This window comes from Pezoporus occidentalis, unplaced genomic scaffold, assembly GCF_034315485.1.
Source record: "Pezoporus occidentalis ecotype Australia unplaced genomic scaffold, CSIRO_AGI_Poc_V1 ctg162, whole genome shotgun sequence".
NCBI classification, from domain to species: domain Eukaryota; kingdom Metazoa; phylum Chordata; class Aves; order Psittaciformes; family Psittacidae; genus Pezoporus; species Pezoporus occidentalis.
Genome location: NW_026913447.1, coordinates 1,203,364 through 1,222,807, shown reverse-complemented (window position 1 = coordinate 1,222,807; position 19,444 = coordinate 1,203,364). Strand labels below are relative to the sequence as shown.

Genomic DNA, 19,444 nt, shown 5'->3' with positions numbered 1-19,444 from the left:
GCTGAGCCTCCCCTGTGCCTGGGGCTGCCCCTGAGACAACTGCAGTGTTGCAGGAATCAGATCATGGTCATCCTCGGGGGGGAAACATTGAGCCCACAGCCGCTGAGGTCTCTGCTCTTGTGCCATGCTTGGCCACTGGAGAAGGAGAAAAAAGAAGACCTGCCCTTGGCTGCCTTTGCTCCCAGGAGTCCCAAGCACTGTGCTGGCTCAGCCTGGACTCCTTGCGTCTGTGGTGAGTGGCACTGCCTTTCTGAGGGACTGGCACAGCCACACACTCCTCTCTGTAGACTATTCAATAGGGTATCGTCAAGGTGAATGGCTGGGTACAGGCCAATGCTGGCACTCTTTGTACTCATGCCACCAGCAGACATACCCAACTGATCATTGCTCACTCCCCTCCATTGCATCTCCTCCCATGATGTGACTTGCCCTGCCCTGCTGCCTCCTACGATCTTCTCGGATCAGAAAGGATGTGAATGTAGAATCATAGAATCACAGAATGGTTTTGGTTGGAAGGCACCTTAAAGCTCATCTAGTTTCAAGTCCCTGATAAGGGCTGGGGCACCTTCCCCTAGACCAGGTTGCTCCAAGCCCCGTCCAACCTGGCCTTGAACACTGCCAGGGATGGGGCAGCCACAGCTTCTCTGGACACCCTGTGCCAGTGCCTCAGCACCCTCACAGGGAAGAGCTTATCCCTAATATCTAATCTAAATCTTCCCTCTTTCAGTTTAAAGTCAATCCTCCTTCTCCTGTCACTACATGCCCTTGTAACAAGTCCTTCTCCAGATTTCTTGTAGCCATCCTTTAAATATTAAATGCTGCTGTAAGGTCTCCTCGAAGCCTTCTCTTCTCCAGGCTGAACAAGCCTAACTCTCCCAGCCTGTCTTCATAGCAGAGGTGCTCCATTCCTCTGATCATCTTTGTGGCCTTCCCTGGACTTGCTCCAGCAGCTCCATGTTCTTCTTATGTTGGAGGCCTCAGAGCTGAACAAAACAGAGTGCTTTCTTGCCATCATTCAGCAACAAACTGTGCATCCTTTCCAGCATCTACAAGGATCTGAATGAGCAGCCTTCACATCCCATATCTCTCTCCTGGGTTCATCTTCCATTTAGACAGAAAAGCAACAGCCCCTTTCAAAATCCTTGCTGCTTGAGCCTTACATCCTACAGATGTTCCTAGGTAGCAGCCTGTACCACAGCCTTCACATTTCATCCGCCATAGAGGAGCCCCACACAAATGCTAAGCGGGGTGGTCAGTCTTGGACAACTTAAGTATGAGCCAGTCCATCACAATGTGAAGCTGGGACTGATGCCTTCAGTAATGCTGTAGCCACAGACTGGTGAAAGGTTTCTCACAGGCCAAGTAGCTACTTGCTCTAAGGAAGGCTGGGTGTGCGCGTGGATGTGTATGCATTTGCAGCACTGAATTGTGCAGTTGTGGCTTTAGAGGATACTAGTGGGTGGTTCAAAAAATATAAGGATATTATTATACCTATATAATTTGATTCTTTTAGTCTGAAATAAGTCCCCAGTAAATCTATTTACTTGGCAGCAAAGACATAAAACTTGGTTTGGCAGTTGCATTTAGGAAAACACTGGGAACTCAAGGGAGAAAATATTGCCTGGCTGGGTAGGTTGAACTAATGCTGAGAAATGGGGCTCTGTGAATCTGAATTCAATCCAGTTTTTCAGAACTACTTACCCAGTCTGCTTCCACCGTTGGCCAACTGACAGAAATTCAATATTTTTCTTTCAGTGAATGAAAAGCATAGTCAGAAGCAGCCATTGGGGTAGGATCATATGCAAAAGCTCCTCTTGTGCTTTTGTTTCCTAATTGCTCTTGGAAGGATTTTTCAAACTGGGCTGACGCAGTTGTGTGTGTGAATTTCCTGGCAAATAAGGAAGGTGACTGTGTCCAAAAGACATTTAAGAATGTGAATTCACAGCCTTTCCATGTCTAATGAAGGAGCGTAAACCATTAGCCACATGTTCTCCATTTCCATCACATTTTTTCACACTTAAACAAAAACATGCCAAAAAAAAAAAGGTGCTACATTTTTTAATGCCCCCAAATAGGAACCACGGGAGTCCGTTAAATGCTGTGGTCATTTCCAGCATACAAATCAATTTTCCTTGTGGTGGTGAAGTGGTGAATAATGCCTGGTTTGTTTAAAGGAGCATGACTGATTTTGGATGAAGGATCCTGTCACTTTGGCATTTTTAGTTTTATTTATTGCACGCAACTGTATAAAACCTGGTACTGGTCTCAGTGCCAGGCTTACTAGTGGAAAAGCTGAAAGGACCACATAGCTCCTGGTGCAGCAAAGAGCTTCTCCTGCAAGGCATTTGCTGGACTCCTGAAAAATTACTTTGAATAACATGGCAGAGAAGGATTTCATCAGTTGGCATCTGCTAGCTTTATTTTTTCTTCCATTTTGCCTGTGTCAAGATGAATACATGGAGGTGAGCAGAAGATCTTATAATCCAGTGGCCAAAGTATTGCAAAGTCATCACCAGACTGGCCATAAAGGTTCCAGAAGCAGGGAAATATTGAAACAGCGGAGTCAACTTATAGAGTGGACTGTTGATAATAGCACTTCTACAGACCACAAAGTCCTGAGACCAGAGGTAGATGATGTAGAACTGACTACCTCAGATAGAGTCCAGGTACTCTGAATTAATCTTCTAAAGATGTCTTTAAAGCTAATGAGATTTTTTTTTTTTTTGCTAAGATTATTAGTGATATATTTATGAAATACTTTTATTAAAAGTGTGTATTGGTCTGTATCCTTCTGGTTGCTTTATAGGATCTTTAAATGAGCTGGTAGAACCAGTCGTGGCTGGGGACACTGGTTTCAATACAGACAGCAGCCCTTTGTTTTGCTGAACCTCTGATCCTGTGCAGTCATATATTATGATATACAGTCTCTTAATTATGTCAAGGTATTACTTATTTAATGTATTAAAGTTTTAGATTCTGCTATCTCACTTGGATGTGAAGGAAAATGACATAATTTCTAGAGGTATGTGGAAAGATTGAAGTAGCAGAGAATAAGTTTGCTTGATAATTATGTATACAAAGTATATTTTTGAGCTTGAGACAAGCACAATGAAATTCTCAGCGTTCGAAATTTTTATTATAAAAATAGCTTGAGAAAACCCAATGCTACTGTAATGAGTAGATTTAATAATAAAATATGTCAACTTGACAGTTTCAGTGGAAAAAAGTCTCAGAGTGAAACTAAATCATCTGTAGTATCTGCATTTTAAGCTGGGAATCTTTCTATGCCTTTTATATAGCATTTTAGATTTTACAGTCATTAGTTCACAGCAAAGGGAAAATGACATAATCTCATTATACATAATATATTTCAGTCCAATTTAGAAGGTAAAATCTGAAGGGCAGAAGATGAAGCTTTTTTCTAGCACTAGGCAAAACAAAATTCCACTCAAACAAAGTTTTTGTGGATGGATGTTTTTAGAAACAACAAGAACTTGAGTATTTTATTCCTACTGCTGATACAAATGTTTGAGCTCTGTATAGTTCACATTCTATAATTTGTTCTTTAAAACTCTTCCAGATCAAATGATGATTTTTTGAATTCTAAAAATCATGGACATGCAGAAAAGTGTTGAATAATAACATTCTTCAGCAGAGAAGAGATTTGATTTTAATCCTGCTCTAGGCTTGAATAACTGAAACATATCCAAGTATGGGAATAGGTTTAATACACCACTACATTCCCTGTATTTAAATTTCATAGTGCTTTGCATTTCGTATTTCTTGGGCAGGAGTTGTATGTTCCTCCAGTGTATTCAGTAAAATAGATATTTAATTGTAGGTATGTTAAATTGCACTTGCAGCATGTAAACACTGTAAGCCATCAGGTATACAGTTAAATGAGCCAGCTAGTCTGTGTACCTCTCTACTGCAGAGACAATTGTGCATCTGCACACTACAGACCATATATTATTGGTACTTTAAGAAGATTCTCCTTTAAACTGACATAATTTCAGATAATGCAGGGTTTAATACAAAATTACAACTGTTTTAGGAGTGAAACTTCCCCTCACAGAAAGTGTCACTGTGCATGTGGTGCATGTGTGTCTCATCAGAGAATCTAATGCAACATATTTGGAGTTGCCTCCTGGGGAAGAGGCTGTGGCATTAAAACCAAACCCAGCAGGGCCAAGTACAGCTGACGGCAGTCATTTACCTGCCAGATCTGCTCTAAGAAGCAATCTTTGCTGGGGAAATGATGCAATTTTTGGCTTACTGAAATGAAATGGAGCACTAGCAGATGTACAACAGGGATAATCCATCACAGAATGGCTGACACAATAGGTATTTTCCATCTCCAAGATCCAGGGATTTTCAGGCAGAGAAGGAACAAAGACATATTTTAATTCATATCAAACCTCTCTCTTCCTCTTGAGCTATCTGAAAGCTGTTTCACCCCACTTTCCTGGTTATTTTAGGTCTGGTTAGAGGATTTATCCTTATTGCTAAAGTTGTTTAATGGTCCTATTCCCTGTTGTGGAATAGAGACAATAGCATTTGTCTTTGCTGCACTGGGTACAACGCCAGTTTCCACCCTGCTGGTAACTTACATAAAATACAATGACATTTCTCAAGTGCAAGAACTCTGTGACTAGGGAGAGCCATACCAGACATATTGTTCCTTTCCAAGTTGCTCTTTGAAAATCTTCAAGTACCCCTCTGCCTACTGGTGTTTTACCCTGATTTTTGTTAAATTTTGTTTGTTTAATTGTTTTCTAGGGAAGGGGCAAGGAGAGAGAGCCTTAGCCCCCCCAGAGACATACTATTTCGCATTCAGAACAGGAGCTAAGAATGGTGGACGTACATTACTTGTCTTCTGCATTGTCTTAGACAATATATCAGAAACCCATAAGGTTAATCAGGAAGTGAAAAAGGACTGGCTCTCCAATTAAGATTCGCTCACAGCTGTAAGTTAAGGGAATTTTATGGACCATCTGTTGCTTAGAACTACCTCCTACACACTAAGTCACAGGAAATTCAGCAAATAGCCTCAGAAATATTTCCAGGTTTCTATCTGTATTAGGATTTCAGTGTGGCAGATGTATTTCATAAGCTCCTAAATCATATTCATGGTCTGAAAGCTATGCCAAGAATTCATTGTGTGATAGACTTTATGTGCAAATGGCTGCATAGGACACCTTTGGCAAGTAGGTTGTAATTAATCTCTTTGTCTCATTTGAGTGTAATTTTACTTTAGGAACACATTCTCCCTTTAAATGTACTCTTCATTAAGTTCTCTGGGTTTACAGATTAAAACGGTATACTCAATATTCATTATTCTTGGCAGCTGGCTGAAGATTTTTCTCCTCCCAGTCAAAGGATCAGTAAAGATAGTAAGTCAATACTACCACATGACTTGAGTAAGTAGTTTTTGCGAAGTCTGTGGAACTGTTCTCATACAACCAGGCTGGCAGGACTTGCCTCATTTCAGATCTAAAAAGCTTTCTGAGAGATAATGCCAAACTGCACTCGGCTATGACCAGCACTAGTACCTATTTTACAACAACATAGCTGGTTAGCTAACAATGTTGTTCAGGATTTCAGTGCATTGGATAAAGAAGACAAATCGTACCTGCACAGACAGAATCTCACATGCAGTCCAGTTTGCCAGATTCATGCCTTCCCTACAAGCCACAGTTCTAAGTTTTTGAATATTTCTAGGACTTACTTGTTCTTGGCAGGTTTGTGAATAGTTTGCCTTCTAATTAGACATGAATATGGAGCACTGTAAAAAAAGAGCTGGAGATTTTAATCTCAGCGCAACATTAGCATTTCAGATGGTGCAAAATGCTTGCGGACTTCCAGCTGTTTTGTACTTGGCTCCCTTTCAAGGACTGAAAATGAGCTGAAAGCAGGGCTACTTCTCTCATGTTATAAAAGCTTTAAAGAGTGTACCTTGTGATTGTCACTTACGTTCTTCCTAAACAGCTGGAGGAGATAAACAGCAGGAAAGATACAAACAGGTTCTCATGGAACAGACAGTCCTACAGGCAGAACTAATTTTTCTCATAAAGTATAGACCTTACCCAGAATTAACGTAAAAAGCATAGTATTGATCAAAACCCATAAATAAGACCTTCGCCCCACTGGCAAATCTTAACATTTCTGTAACTCTTTAAATACGAATAGTATTTGTGGGGCTGTCAGGTCAGCTTTTATTCCCATGGTAGCTTCAGTTGGTGGTTCCAGCTGCAGAGAACATGTGTCTGTTCTATTGGAGCAGTTGCAGTATTTTAGAGGCATGAAAGGTCTTTTCTGTATCCACAAACATAAAATCCCAAGCCTCTTGAAATTAATGTATGCAGTGGGTGTGCGTGGTGTTGACAAAAACATGGGCCAAAAGCTTTAGGGTTTCAGATCAAGCCAATTGATGACTTTGAGGGCAGGAATAAAGCACATCTACATGTTCGTTTGGCAGCTTCCATCCCACCAGAGGTTTGTTTGCTGCCCTTAAACCGACAGGTCTGCATTAAGCAAATAATTTGATGATGATACAGATGAGTGGGAAAAAAGGGAAGAAAACAAACAGTAGAACAATTAGAGAAAAGTAGTAGTCAGGTTAGTGTTAATTATTCCCCTCCAGAATTGAAGATCTGCAGATTTGCACCATATGATAATAACAAAGAATTGTAAGAAACAGAAACAAGAGGCAGAAATGAGATGGAGGTAGAGAAATAAAATCAGATTCTGGACCTCTACCTCAGCTGACCCATAAGGAGATTTGTGACCAATAGATCACCACAAGTGCCTAGTTACGAAATCCAGCCAGGATTGAATGAGACTCCACAAGTATAAATACAATAATACAGAAAAGCAAAGTACCAAAACAAAGCTATTATCAAACTATTATTACAGCAGTAGAGCTGCATATAATAAAGTCATTACTTTATTTATGCTACTATACTAGTTTCAGCATAGTAATGGGTTTTCATAGTTACACACACACAATCACAAGATAATCAAATGCCCTAACACCAGCTGTTGCGGTCATGTCAAATTTTGTCATGTTTTCTGGCACATTTTTAGGTTCTCCCAAGTTTAGTAACCTGTAAATATGCACGTCTAGGGCCACAAACAGGAATATGCTGCACATACATCTTTTGATACCTCCTTTGGGTGGTCCAACATAGTTTTCTTTATGTTTAGTGGAGAATACTTCATTGCTGAAGGCCAAATGTCTTATGTTTTCCCTTTATGTCTTACCACTTTTTTGCCAACAAAGGTCAGCTGAAGTGTGGGATCACTGAAAAGCAGGATAGGGGAACCTAACTGTAATACTCCTCCAACATTCATTACTTGGTATTATTTTATTTTTAAGCCCCTCATTATTTGACAAGTGTTTTTTTTTCTTTTTTTTTAAATATCCATATAGCACTTAAAACGCTTGAAGAGCTATTCCCTTAAATCTTCCAAAAATAGTACCTTAAGGGACAACCGAAGCATGGGAGATTTCAGCCCACATAAGAAGTGTTTTGAAAACTTACCAAATATATAAACAGAGAATATATAATGAAGACCCTGTAATCGACATGCATGTGATTGATGCCCTCAATGAATGAGCTATTTAAAGCTTATTTTTGCGCACTTAGCCCCCACAAAGTGGACCACAGAATCCAGACTGCAGTTCCTGCTGCCGTGGTGACTTTGGACTTCGACTCTACCAAGGGCCCCCAGGACCTCCAGGGCCCCCTGGGATGCCAGGTAAAGATGAAGTCTAATTCATTTTTTGATCAGTCTAATTTCAGGCTGTAAGTTACAGGCTATTCTATGAAATATCAAAGAATTGTCCAAATATCAGTGTTTCATGACAGATTCAGCAACAAACTTTTCTATAATTTCTGTGGAGACAGAGATTTCCAATTCAACTTTACAGCTTTCCTCAGTGAAAACCCATTTTTATTAAAATTCAGCTTTCACAAGTTCATATTGAATGTACTCTTATTACATTTCTATGCAAAATGGGTCTAACTTCTTAAAGCAGCATGAAACTTCCATTAAAGTTGGAAGAACTTGTTCGCTGGAGTTGATTATTGCGATAACCTTTGAATATCCAGCTATGCTATTGTGTACTGCATTCAGAAACTTTTTTATGTAGCATGCTGCTAGCCAATATTTTGCAGAGACACACAAAAAAATGCTTCACTCATAGAAATATCTTCTTTCCCTTCTTCTTGTCTTCCATAATAAAAAAGTACCTTTCCCCACCTCTCCCCCCACAGTTAAAAATGCACACAGAACAGAATACACAAGAAAAGGCTATCTGATAACAGCATAAAAAGAAGAGCCTAGAGAAGGGAAAAAGATAGCTGTTGGTGTAAGATTGTTACAGCTATCTTCAGGGATTTGAAAATTGTTGTTCTTACAGAATGCATATAATGTAAATGAACACCGAATGGTTAGGGTTGGAAAAGACCTTAAAACCATCTAGTTCCAGCCCCCCAGAATATCACTGACTGTCAGATTTGCCTCATCTTCAAAAGCTAGTATGTTATATATAATATATATAATATGTATATATCATTTTATATATATAATATAAAAATGCAATTTCATAATCCTTCTGCCTCACAAATATACTGACAGTAAACAAACATGACAGATAAGCATACACACCAAAAATCAATGATGTGGTGATTTTGGGTAGAAGCAGTTTACAGTAACAGTTAAACCTGACTGTTATGAAGTTAAATCTGAGTGAATGAAGTGTTTCAAGAACTAGCTTCAGCTGGCGAGATACTGAAATACTGTTACATTGATGTATTTTATATGTTAGGTAAAATAAGGTCAATAGGCATATCTGGTATTAGCTTACTGTGAGCTATTCATGCATCAATCCTGTATAAAAGTACCATTACAGAAGTAAGAATATCTAATGGTGAGGTCTCTTGTCCAGAAAGACTGCATTACACATTAATAAACTGTTGGCTTCTGAGAAGCAAGACACAAGTTTGTATTAGACCTACACTTTCAAGGCTGTAGTGGACACACTGGGACACAGCCCGGTTCCAGCTTTGTTCTTTTCTTATGTGGGGATGTTTCTCAGTCACTCTTCCTGTCACCACAGGATGCCACAAATGTATGTCTGATAGCAACCTTACCTTCTGCACCCTGGAACTTCTCTGTCTCCTTCACCTGCCACATTTCGTATTCTTGTGCCCATAAGGGGAATGACAACAACCGCTTCTCCCTTGTTTGAATCAAATGACTCTGTTCTGAACTGACAGAGAAGTAGTTCTGGCTTTACACAAAGGATCATTCTTGTTATTCTTAGTAGTTACTGATTTCTCTATCCAAACAAAAATTGGGTTATTTTTTCCACCATTTAGCTTCCTTGTTTGAAATATTTTTTTAATTTTCACACTACAAAAACTCTGAAGAATCACTTATCCATTAGATTTCATATCAAACAACATCATTCTTCTCGTAAATTTGTAACTAGAGTGACTAATCAGAGAACAAGCCAAGTGACAAAGAATCTAATTTCAATTCAGGTAGAATTAGAACAATGGTGACACTTACTAATCCCATGAGTAATTACTTGAAAGGTCAGGCTTTTGCTTCAGGTAGGCATAATAATTGTTCATTGATTCTAGCCAACTTCAAAATTCTGTCAGTCGCACAGACGTTTGCTCAGTAATTTCCTCATTAAGCATCAGATGCAGGAATATGTTTTTATAGTGACACTTGTGCAAGAAACATATAACCCAGAAAAGCTTCAATTAAAAAAAAAGTATTTCTTTAAATCTAGGAGAATGTACTCAATCAAACCCTTTCAGTTAAGCAGCATCCTCTGCTCAGAGGGGTCGTTTAGATAGTTCACGGCCAGGGACATGTTTTAAAGGCAGAAAAATGTTAGGAAAGGCAGAAAATTATCAGGAAATACACAAAAGGAAAAGGAAGAGTGCTTATGCAGGCTTCCTGGTATGTACCAGTAGGCCATGGCTTTCTCTTTCCTTGAGCCTCAAGTCTGCTGAGGTCTTGTCCTTCCACATTTCCCCAATACCACAATGACTTGAGACATTGGCAGTTTATCCAGCAACACAAAGACAGCATGAAGGTTAACTCTTAAACATTAATCTACATCCTTCTGGAAACTTACGCATCAGAACCTTCACATTCAGTTTAACCACACAGCTGTTTCTTATCCATCGCAGCTCAGTCTGGGTTTATGATACTGAAAATTCCATGTCTTGCAAACTGGTGAAAAAGGACCCTGTCACAGATCTATTAAAATATATTATATGAAATTATTTAAGTTAAACAGAAAGCTCTGTTTTCTTTAAGGGAATCATGGAAACAATGGAAATAATGGAGCAACTGGACAGGAAGGAGCCAAAGGCGAGAAAGGAGACAAAGGAGATATGGGACCAAGGGGAGAGCGTGGCCATCATGGACCCAAAGGGGAGAAGGGTTACCCTGGGATTCCTCCAGAGCTACAGGTACAAAATCTCTGGCTTGTGTTGGCTGCATAAGTTCTCTGGTTATGGTTTTCTTCTCCAAAAAACAGCATCTAAATACTGTAAGATACTTAAAAAGCAAATTCCCCTGTAAATTAATATAGTGAGAGACATATATATCCCTTGTCATGACTGACAAATGTGCTTTGTCAGATCTTCCTGGAAAAGGCAGACATTACGGCTTAGCCTTTCTTTACAGTAAGAATCCAGCTGAGAAATGGGCAGCAAGAAACATACACAGTTCCCTTTTAGGGCAGAAAGCCAGTATCTGGGCTATTAGAAGAGAATAGCTGGGACTATCATTTTTCTGTCAAGCTGTATCACATACATAACTGCGCTTCCCATGACATACAAAAGGAGTAAAGGAGTCACTCGGGCACATGCTTCTCAGGTCAGCCAGCCTTTGTGAGATTCTCAAAAGCGTATGTATCCAGCTCTTGAAACCATGGGGTCAAAACCTCCAAGTGCAGACAGAAGTTCTCTGCTTTTGAAAGAAACCTCTCAGTAGCTATCTGTGGTTTTGCATGTCTAGATACCTTAAACATGTTGAGAAGCATGCGGGTTCTGCCTATGAATGAACTACCCAAAAGCCAGACGAACATTAAAACATAGGTGCAAGCCTGAGGTGGTAAGCTCTGATGAGAGTTGGGATATATTTGTTTGGGCTCAGCACTGTGTTGGCATATTCCTATAGGTTTTGTATTAGAGTTCCTTCATGTCCCAGGAATGTGGAAGGTGGCAGAGAGCTTACGTGTGTATATATAAATATCTGCAGTACAGTGCTGATGTGATGTAGTCTGTTAAGGAAACGGAAAGAAAATGGGACTTGGATAACTAAGACACTTGGTTGCTGTTGCGAAAGGGATTGTCCACTCTGTAGACTGCAGTGTAGCAATAGCGTGTGTGGGAATCCTAAAGAACTTCAGATGGTACTAGGTGCATTTGCACCGACAAGTGATTGCACTCAGATTCAGCTTCAGAAAGCTTACGTGTAATAGAAGCATTTAGGATCCTGTTGCAATTACTGACGATCTAGAAGAACAACTCAGCTTAATCAGTCACTGCTGCTTTTGGGCAAATGTGACTTCAGACACCACAGAGAATACAGATCCCCAGAAACTACAGGGAATTTGCAACCTCACTAACACATACACACTTTAATGGAGTTGTCTTAGACCTGACCTGATTCATACCCCCAAAACCAAGTTCACCATAGAAGGGACAAAACAGGAGTAGCAAACATGCACAAAAAGATATCCCACTTCCAAACACTGTGGGGAAAATGGCAGTTCTGATCTTTTTATAGATCTACACATATTAACTGGATAATACTGTTTCCTATTAATAGTCATTCATATATGGTTTATATCCTCATAAAAGGTATACAAATTAACAGCAAAACCAACAGTACAACCAACATGTGCAGTATGGGAAAATGGCTTTGGATTTCTTGGCATTGTGTGTGCTTAAATTCTCTATCCTACGTTGCATGAAGATAGGATAATTGCACAGAATAAAATTTACAATGAAAATAGTTAAAAAAATTACTGAAATTTTGTATTAAAGCAGAATTATTAAAGAATTCTTAAAGAATTACCTGGAATTGCCATTATAGCCGAGTGTCTTAAAAACATGTTTGTTGTAATTGTATTCAACATAAATCCTTTCGTAATTTTAAAACGAGGTAGCAACATATATTTTTTAATTTTTTTTTACAAAAAGGATAGTGGTAGTAATTTAATTAAAAACTAAACAATGAGAGGGGATGAATTACAAAAGCTCATCTTGCGATACCTATTTCCAAGTGAAATTCCATCACTGGTTTTAACCGGTGTTCAAAAATTCTTTATGCAGTATAGCATATCATTTCTTGTTAACATCCTGCTTAAGAACTTTAGAGCAGGGGTAGTTAGAGGAAAAAACACTTTTGAATATAATACTATTTGAAGTAGCAGAATTATTTTGACAGACTTGTTATGTCCATTTCAATCTGCTACTTCAAAATGAGGTCCAGGGAGAAAGGACATCTTTTTCAACTCTTCTCATCAGCCCAAGAAAAGTAGCTTGGGGTTAAAGAGAATGTGAAATGGAATCTAGACAAAAAGTAATAAATTCCATCAAGCTGCTATTGCAGCTGCTTTCCTTTAAGACATGATGAACTTCGATGTGATCCTGGCTGAGAAGCAAGACGTTAACAATTTGCCATCATGCAGGGATAAGGAAAATCAGCCGAGGCTTTCAGCTCACATCTGGAGCTCCTCAAATTTCTGAGCAGATGGCTAATGATTTGCACTGCTGGATCTGGACTGGCATTTGATTTTGCCTCTTTTGGTTTCATTCTGCCTTCCATCTCAAATCAAAAGAAGTTTGGAGTGGATATTTTTTTAGTATTGGTATAGCTGGAATCTCATGAAAAATGTCATTTTTGCAATGGGCAGTAATAACTGTAATTTAACACTTCTCATCTAAGAAGTTGTTAATAGATAGAGATAAAATGCCAAGTCACTATGTGACCTTCTGGCATTCAAATGCAGCAAGTCTCCCTGTACCCCATTTACTGTCAGTCAGGCTACAGACTCGCACAAAAGACCTACACAAGTTGTCAGCGATGTTCCGTGGTATCTTGATGAGGGTAATTTGAACTGTCCAGTGTGGGAGGATTTGCACTGCTTCGTATGAAACATCTTCCACAGCCAATAGGTCTCACTGCAGGAAGTGTAGCACGAAGTTGAAGAACAGTTTCCAATTTCTTGGTTTCCCCTTTTGGCCCCCACCACTCTCTGTTGTTGTGACTGTGGCCACAGGGCAACTGGTAAGAAAGAAAAAGCACTGAATGATGAGCACCAGCAACCCCACTTCTAAAGGATCTAAATGCTAACGTATCTCTGAAGGTAGCTTATCAAGAAGCACTAATGTGCATGGATTTTACTGCACATTATGTACTTCACACACCCAGTTAAAAGCAATATCCAATCTAAATGCATTGAGGAATATATAAAAAGCTAATTAAATTACTTCTGTTGGAAACATCATCCATTTCAATACCAGTTTTCTGTTGCATCATTCTAGAGAGACTTTAGAGTAAATAAAATCCGAAAGTCCTGACCTGCAAACACTTGCCCATACACTTACTTTTACAGTTATGAATAGTCCAATTGAATGTAAGAAGTCTAGCCCTCTTCCAGTTTCATTCAATGGGAGTTTTGTTACTGGAGTTTAACAGCCTTGGAGCAAGCCTCAGAAGAACATCTCTGTCAGGAAAATAAACAGGCTACAAATACAGGAAAAACATTCTGATTCCACTACATGTGTGCATTTTGTGAACAACTGCCCAAGTAAGAACCGCATTTTTGCAGGTTGCATTCATGGCTTCCATGGCTACTCATTTCAGTAACCAGAACAGTGGGATCATCTTCAGCAGTGTTGAAACCAACGTTGGGAATTTCTTTGATGTCATGACTGGTAGATTTGGTGCTCCAGTGAATGGTGAGTGTTTGCAAAACTAAATAAAGCAATTATGGGAGCTATAGAGAGAAGTGGGGTCAATAATTATAAGAAACTTTACATTCTCAAAAGTGAGAGAGGCAAAGTGCATAAGGCTCACTTTGCATAGCTCTTGCTGCCTACTTCCAGGCGAGCAAAGAGAGGGCTTGCCAGCCAGTGAGCCTAGTGCTCACACAAAGGCAGGATGAAGGGGCATGGCCAGGGCTGAGGAAGGAGCAGGACCATCTGCTTTGAGGCCTTTAGACCTTCAGCCATTGTGATAACCATGGTCTTGATGTTGCACCAGCAGCAGCTTCACAGTTGCCGCCTCCTGCCTCCAGTCACTCTCTTCATTCCTGTCTTTCCTCACAGCAGTTCAGCTGTGAGCTGGCCTGCAAGAGATGTGTGGCTGGAAATGAGGCATTACAGCTTTTCCTGAGTGATTTTTCAGCTGCATCCATCCCCCCATCTTACACAGCTGTGGCACAAGAAGAACAATAGCAGATGGGGGAGGAAGGGCCATAATCAAAACCATGTCTGAGCAAAGCATAAAGCCATCTTCCTTCACTTGGCCTTTCTCACCCTGCCATTCATTTACTCACTATTATGGGAAATTACATTCAATTAAATAGAAGTCAGGCTTTCCAGGAATGCTGTAGCACATCTTACTGACAGTTATGGGGGTGTGTACTCACAGCTGCTTCCTTCTGAGGTTAATGTATATGTAGATGTCAATAAACTTTGACCCTCAATAATTTAATGACTTTGATGCAAACTTCAAGCTCCCATTGCAGGGTCAGTGCCACAGACTAATTGTTCAGGAACCAGGAGCTTGTCTCCTGTGTGTGGGAGTCTTGTAGAGCTCATGGTACATACCATGGTTGCACCATTGGCAACTTTCAGACAGAGACAGAGTAAAAAGATAAAGGTTTATTGTAAGGATATGTTGTGCAAGAAGGGAAAGTGGTGGCTACGTCTGCATTGTCCCAGATGGGGTAAGACCAAGTGAGCAGCAGTGCGTGCTTCTAAAACCACTTCTGCCCTGCCTGACCCAGGTGACATGCTGGCTGTCTGACAGCCTCTGAGGTTGAGCCCTATCTGGCCTGGAGCCACCCTTTTGGGAGAGGGCAGGAGCAAGATAGAGGGGAAAAAAGGTGAGAGAAGGGTTACTAGAATCAGCCTGCAGGAAATGTCCCTTTTAGTGAGAAGGAAGGGATGAGTGGTCCTGCCATGTTCAAATACAGTCATTTCTCTGGAACACGATGTGCCTGAACCCCTGCCATATGCAGAATAAAAATTAACCAGATTTTGGCACACCATAAACAGAAGCAAAACACCCACTGACAACTGGAAGGCAATTTTGGCTTCAGCTGTTGTTTCCTAAGCAAGCAGCCCAGGTCTATAGCACGACTACCCCTCTATAAAGCAAATGCATTGTATTTGGTATTTTTTTAGGGGTGTATTTCTTCACCTTCAATATGATGAAACATGAAGATGTGGAGGAAGTGTATGTGTACCTGATGCATAATGGTAATACAGTTTTCAGCTTGTACAGGTAAGTGAAGACCATGCCATTTTAATGCTAAAGACATGTTTGCACAGATGTGATAGCTTGCTCATATTTCAAGAAACATGAAATAGTTGATTGTTTGAAGAAATTCTGGGGGGCAAAATAATAAAAAAAAAGAATAACTATTGTATTTTGCACTCTTCAACTTGCAAATATGGATCATATCTGCCACACATCCTGGACCTAAAATTCAGCCTTAAATAGAAGCCCCTCAAAGCTCAGGGAAAAGGAATTAGCACTGCAAGTAAGAGCTGAAGTCCAGTGGTAACATGCTGTCATTCTGCTACAACCTATCTTCATCCTCTGTTTGCCTGTCAGAAAAAGAGCATAATGGGAGTGTTCAGTTACAGCCTTGTTAAAGATTAGTTGGAGAGGAATTTAGTTTAAAGGTGGAAAGCAATTAAACTGCAGTGGTGAGGATGAGGAAGAAGCAAAGGTCCTCCTTTCACTGGCTTTGTTATCATTAGCACAGTTGGAACAAAAGATTTCTGAACTCTTTATGTTAGCTTGATGGTCACCAAGAATAGAATCCATTTCTAGCTTATCAACTTATATATAGATCAAGTCAAGAAGCTTGTAGCCTGTAGCCAGAAGGATCTCTAAAAAAAAAATAAAAATCAATATATAGATATACAGTGTTTGAGAAAAAGCATTATTTCTTAAATATCAACTAGGGCTCTGATACCAAAACCAAGATTCTCTCCTGAGCCTGAATAAACAGACACAAAAGCTTAGATGGATTACACTGTATTTTAGGCACTTAGATGACAGCAAGTTCATTTATGCTGTCAAGGTTTCATCAACAGCCCACACCTGAAACACCACCAAAGGCTGCTTCCTTCCCAATAGGTCTTTCCTGAAAAAAGAAGTGCTCAACTTTTTTTCTCTGAAGCACTAATGTCAGAAAAGGTGGAACAACAGGTGGAAGAAAGGGAGCCAACACTAACACAAAGGCAGCACGTTAGCCCGTATTGAACGCACCTACGTTCCAATGAAAAGGCCTCAGGATGGAGTGAGCTGGCTGTCTCTGCCCACTGCCTGTGCCAGGAGCACAGGGGCTCAGCACACAAGACTCCTGATTTGAAGGCATTTCAGATTAGCCAGGATGAATCCAACGAAAGAGCAGCACAGGAAAAAACCTGGAGTGTTGTGGTGAATGAGCAGGGTTTTATATTACACAACAAATTTGTCCCTGTACCCTGGAAAACAATATATAAATTAAAATTCAGAATGGAATGAAAGGACGCAATAAGGTAAAGTGCAAAATTTGACTAGGAAATCAAATGCAGAAAAATGCCAAAATTTCCTCATAAAGCTGAAAAAATTTTTGTGAGCCTTTCAAGAAAGTTTTGCTCAGGATAACAATGTGCTTTTTTTATTTTTTTTTTTAAGTTGTTTTCTTGGTCATTGTTGAGAAACAAACAGATGACTTGTTAAAATATTAATTCTTAGCTATGAATCAAAAGGGAAAGCAGACACTTCAGGAAACAGTGCAGTCCTAAAACTTGCCAAGGGAGATGAAGTTTGGCTGCGGATGGGAAACGGAGCCCTCCATGGGGACCATCAGCGCTTCTCCACCTTTGCTGGGTTTCTTCTTTTTGAAACCAAGTAAAACCAATAGATGTTTATCTGACAAAACTTCTCTTTTGGAACTGGTATTTTTCTCTTGACTGTGGAATAGCACTACAACATTGAAAGATCAAGAAGGCTTGTATTGATGCTATACCATCATTGCTATTTGTGTATCAGAATTGAGCTGAATACACTGGGTAGCTGACACACAGATTCACAGATGTATTGTCTTCTGGGTTGTATCTAGTGAATCGTTAAAGGTTGCTATTGCTCTCATCTCCAAAGTGACTAAAAAAACCCAAAGGAAAAGGATTCAAAATCATTTAGAGAGCAGTTTGCACAGTAAAGTCAATTCTGTCTCTAAATATACTTCAGTTAAGTATGTCAGGAACTGAACAATCAGTTCAAGTTTTTCTGTTCATTTAGTTATTACGTGTTCATTTAAGTTTGCATCATGGAAACAGACCTAAAAGAATTATAAGTGGGCTCAACTGAGACCAGATTTAAATGAAGAAGTTTTTACTGGACTAGAATGAGCTTTACAAATAGAAGAAAAAAATGTGAATATACAGATGTCAAGGATTCAGGTTTATTGCATTTCCATCTCAAACCTCTGAAGATTTATCTGGTGTCATTTTTCACAGATTTTTAGTACATATTTATGCTCAGTTTCTCTTAAAAATGAGTGGTAGTAATTCTTGCCTTGGTAGTAGCTTGAAGCTAAGGTAATTTAGCATGCAGTGTAATGGGGATCAGACAGGGGAATGTAACTTTTCTTCCTAGCCTTAAAATTATTAAAACCTGATGTAACTGAATGTAAGGAGTCAAAGCACAGCCATATATGCTGGAGAAGCTGGAATATGCCCACAGGACAAACAGAAAAACACAAGTGTTGTGGAGTTTGGAGCTCTTTTAGAAGGATGTACCTTCTAATACTGCGTATTTACTTAACAGTGAAGTTGTTGATACAATTTTCCTAGCAGCTTTCCAAGAAAGAGTATTTCAGGAAAAGTCATTGCAGCCGGGCAAAGCAGCAGCTAAGTCAGTTCAATATTTAACTGGTGAAAGCAAACACTGGCTGTCTCAGAAGTTCTGGTCACAGTGAACTGGGCCATTCTTCAGCATTAATATTTGCCACTGGCTTTTCAGAATTTGGGTACCTGAGATCCTGCCTCACTATTTTCTTTTCATCTGAAACAACACCAAACATACTAAGACAACACTGAAATTTGAATGTATCTTCCGCACATTCTGGCTCTCCACACACAATCTAATGAAACATAAATCACATCTTAACAGACATTGCATTTTAACCAGATGTTACCTGCTATTAATGTATAACAAGCAGGTGGGACTAGGAAAATATTTATATGAAATTCTTTTATACTGGATACAGATTATCAGTAGCATGACACAGAGCAAACCAATCAAAATCTGCCCTATGAATTTATATGTCCTTGTACATGCTCCTAATGTATGTAAACCATGTCTTATGATGAAAAATGCATGTTGATACTTGATGATTATGACTTGTGATTTTTCAGTTTTATGCATCAACCACTGAAAATATTAATGAACTGCCATCTGATGAGTTTTATTGTCTCTTTATGAACTTGGGTCAGGTTTGCATCACAGAGGTTTTCAAAACCTGTGACCTTGTTGTTTTAATAAGCATTTTAGTAAAATTCAGGCATGCCTTCAAACGAAAATCCACCCACCAGGTAATGAGATAATGTTACTCTTCTGGAATTAGTGCACAAATTGTATGAGATATATGGCATCATAAGCTAATTTTCACAGTAGGAAAAACCTGAAAAAAATTTATTTCTTGTGTTAGGAATGTTTGCTTACTTTGTAAAACATACATTTACCCAATAAAGATTAATAGTCATAAAATTATACTGGTTTGTTCATATCTACATTTAACAAGGACCTTACCATTTAGAGACTATGGAGATGTATCTTAATTCCTAAGCATTCATTTTGCTACTGAATGGGAGAAAGCCAACACTAAGGGTCAAAATAAGTTTATTTTACACGTATATATGTTTGTATATTTATGCACACACATAAAATTTAAATCTCTAAGATTCCTTTTGGGAACTTAATCTTCCTTTATGACATGGTTATTTTAATCTATCTTGGTCAGAATAAAGCACCTAGAAACTACAATATATATGCTCATTTTAAGCTCCTTTACATTCTCTCTTGTAATGGCCATGATATAAAAGAAAGCAAGTTTCACCATTCTCATTTTACGTTGCTTTCACAAGTTGGCCTGCTAAAAGTGGAAAGCAACTAA

General features: G+C 39.3%; 1 protein-coding gene across 2 annotated transcripts; it reads left to right on the top strand.

Moving 5' to 3' along the window:
* The first annotated feature begins 2,142 nt into the window (after positions 1–2,142).
* C1QTNF3 (C1q and TNF related 3) lies at positions 2,143–19,041 on the top strand. 2 transcript variants are annotated; one of them, XM_062612898.1, is made up of 6 exons: positions 2,143–2,666; positions 7,650–7,761; positions 10,345–10,499; positions 13,874–14,003; positions 15,456–15,555; positions 17,023–19,041. In XM_062612898.1, exons 1-6 carry the CDS (start codon positions 2,379–2,381, stop codon positions 17,180–17,182), a joined length of 945 nt encoding a protein of 314 aa, XP_062468882.1. In that variant the 5' UTR covers positions 2,143–2,378; the 3' UTR covers positions 17,183–19,041. The 2 variants fall into 2 exon arrangements, with proteins under 2 accessions (XP_062468882.1, XP_062468883.1); XM_062612899.1 differs by having other exon boundaries at positions 2,158–2,462.
* The last annotated feature ends 403 nt before the right edge of the window (positions 19,042–19,444 follow it).

Excerpts from the sequence above, each read along its gene's own strand:
- C1QTNF3 (XM_062612898.1), top strand. The coding sequence starts at position 2,379 with ATGGCAGAGAAGGATTTCATCAGTTGGCATCTGCTAGCTTTATTTTTT. Across the intron at positions 2,667-7,649 it reads CTACCTCAGATAGAGTCCAG|CCCCCACAAAGTGGACCACA; the intron begins GTACTCTGAATT and ends TTGCGCACTTAG. Across the intron at positions 10,500-13,873 it reads GGATTCCTCCAGAGCTACAG|GTTGCATTCATGGCTTCCAT; the intron begins GTACAAAATCTC and ends GCATTTTTGCAG.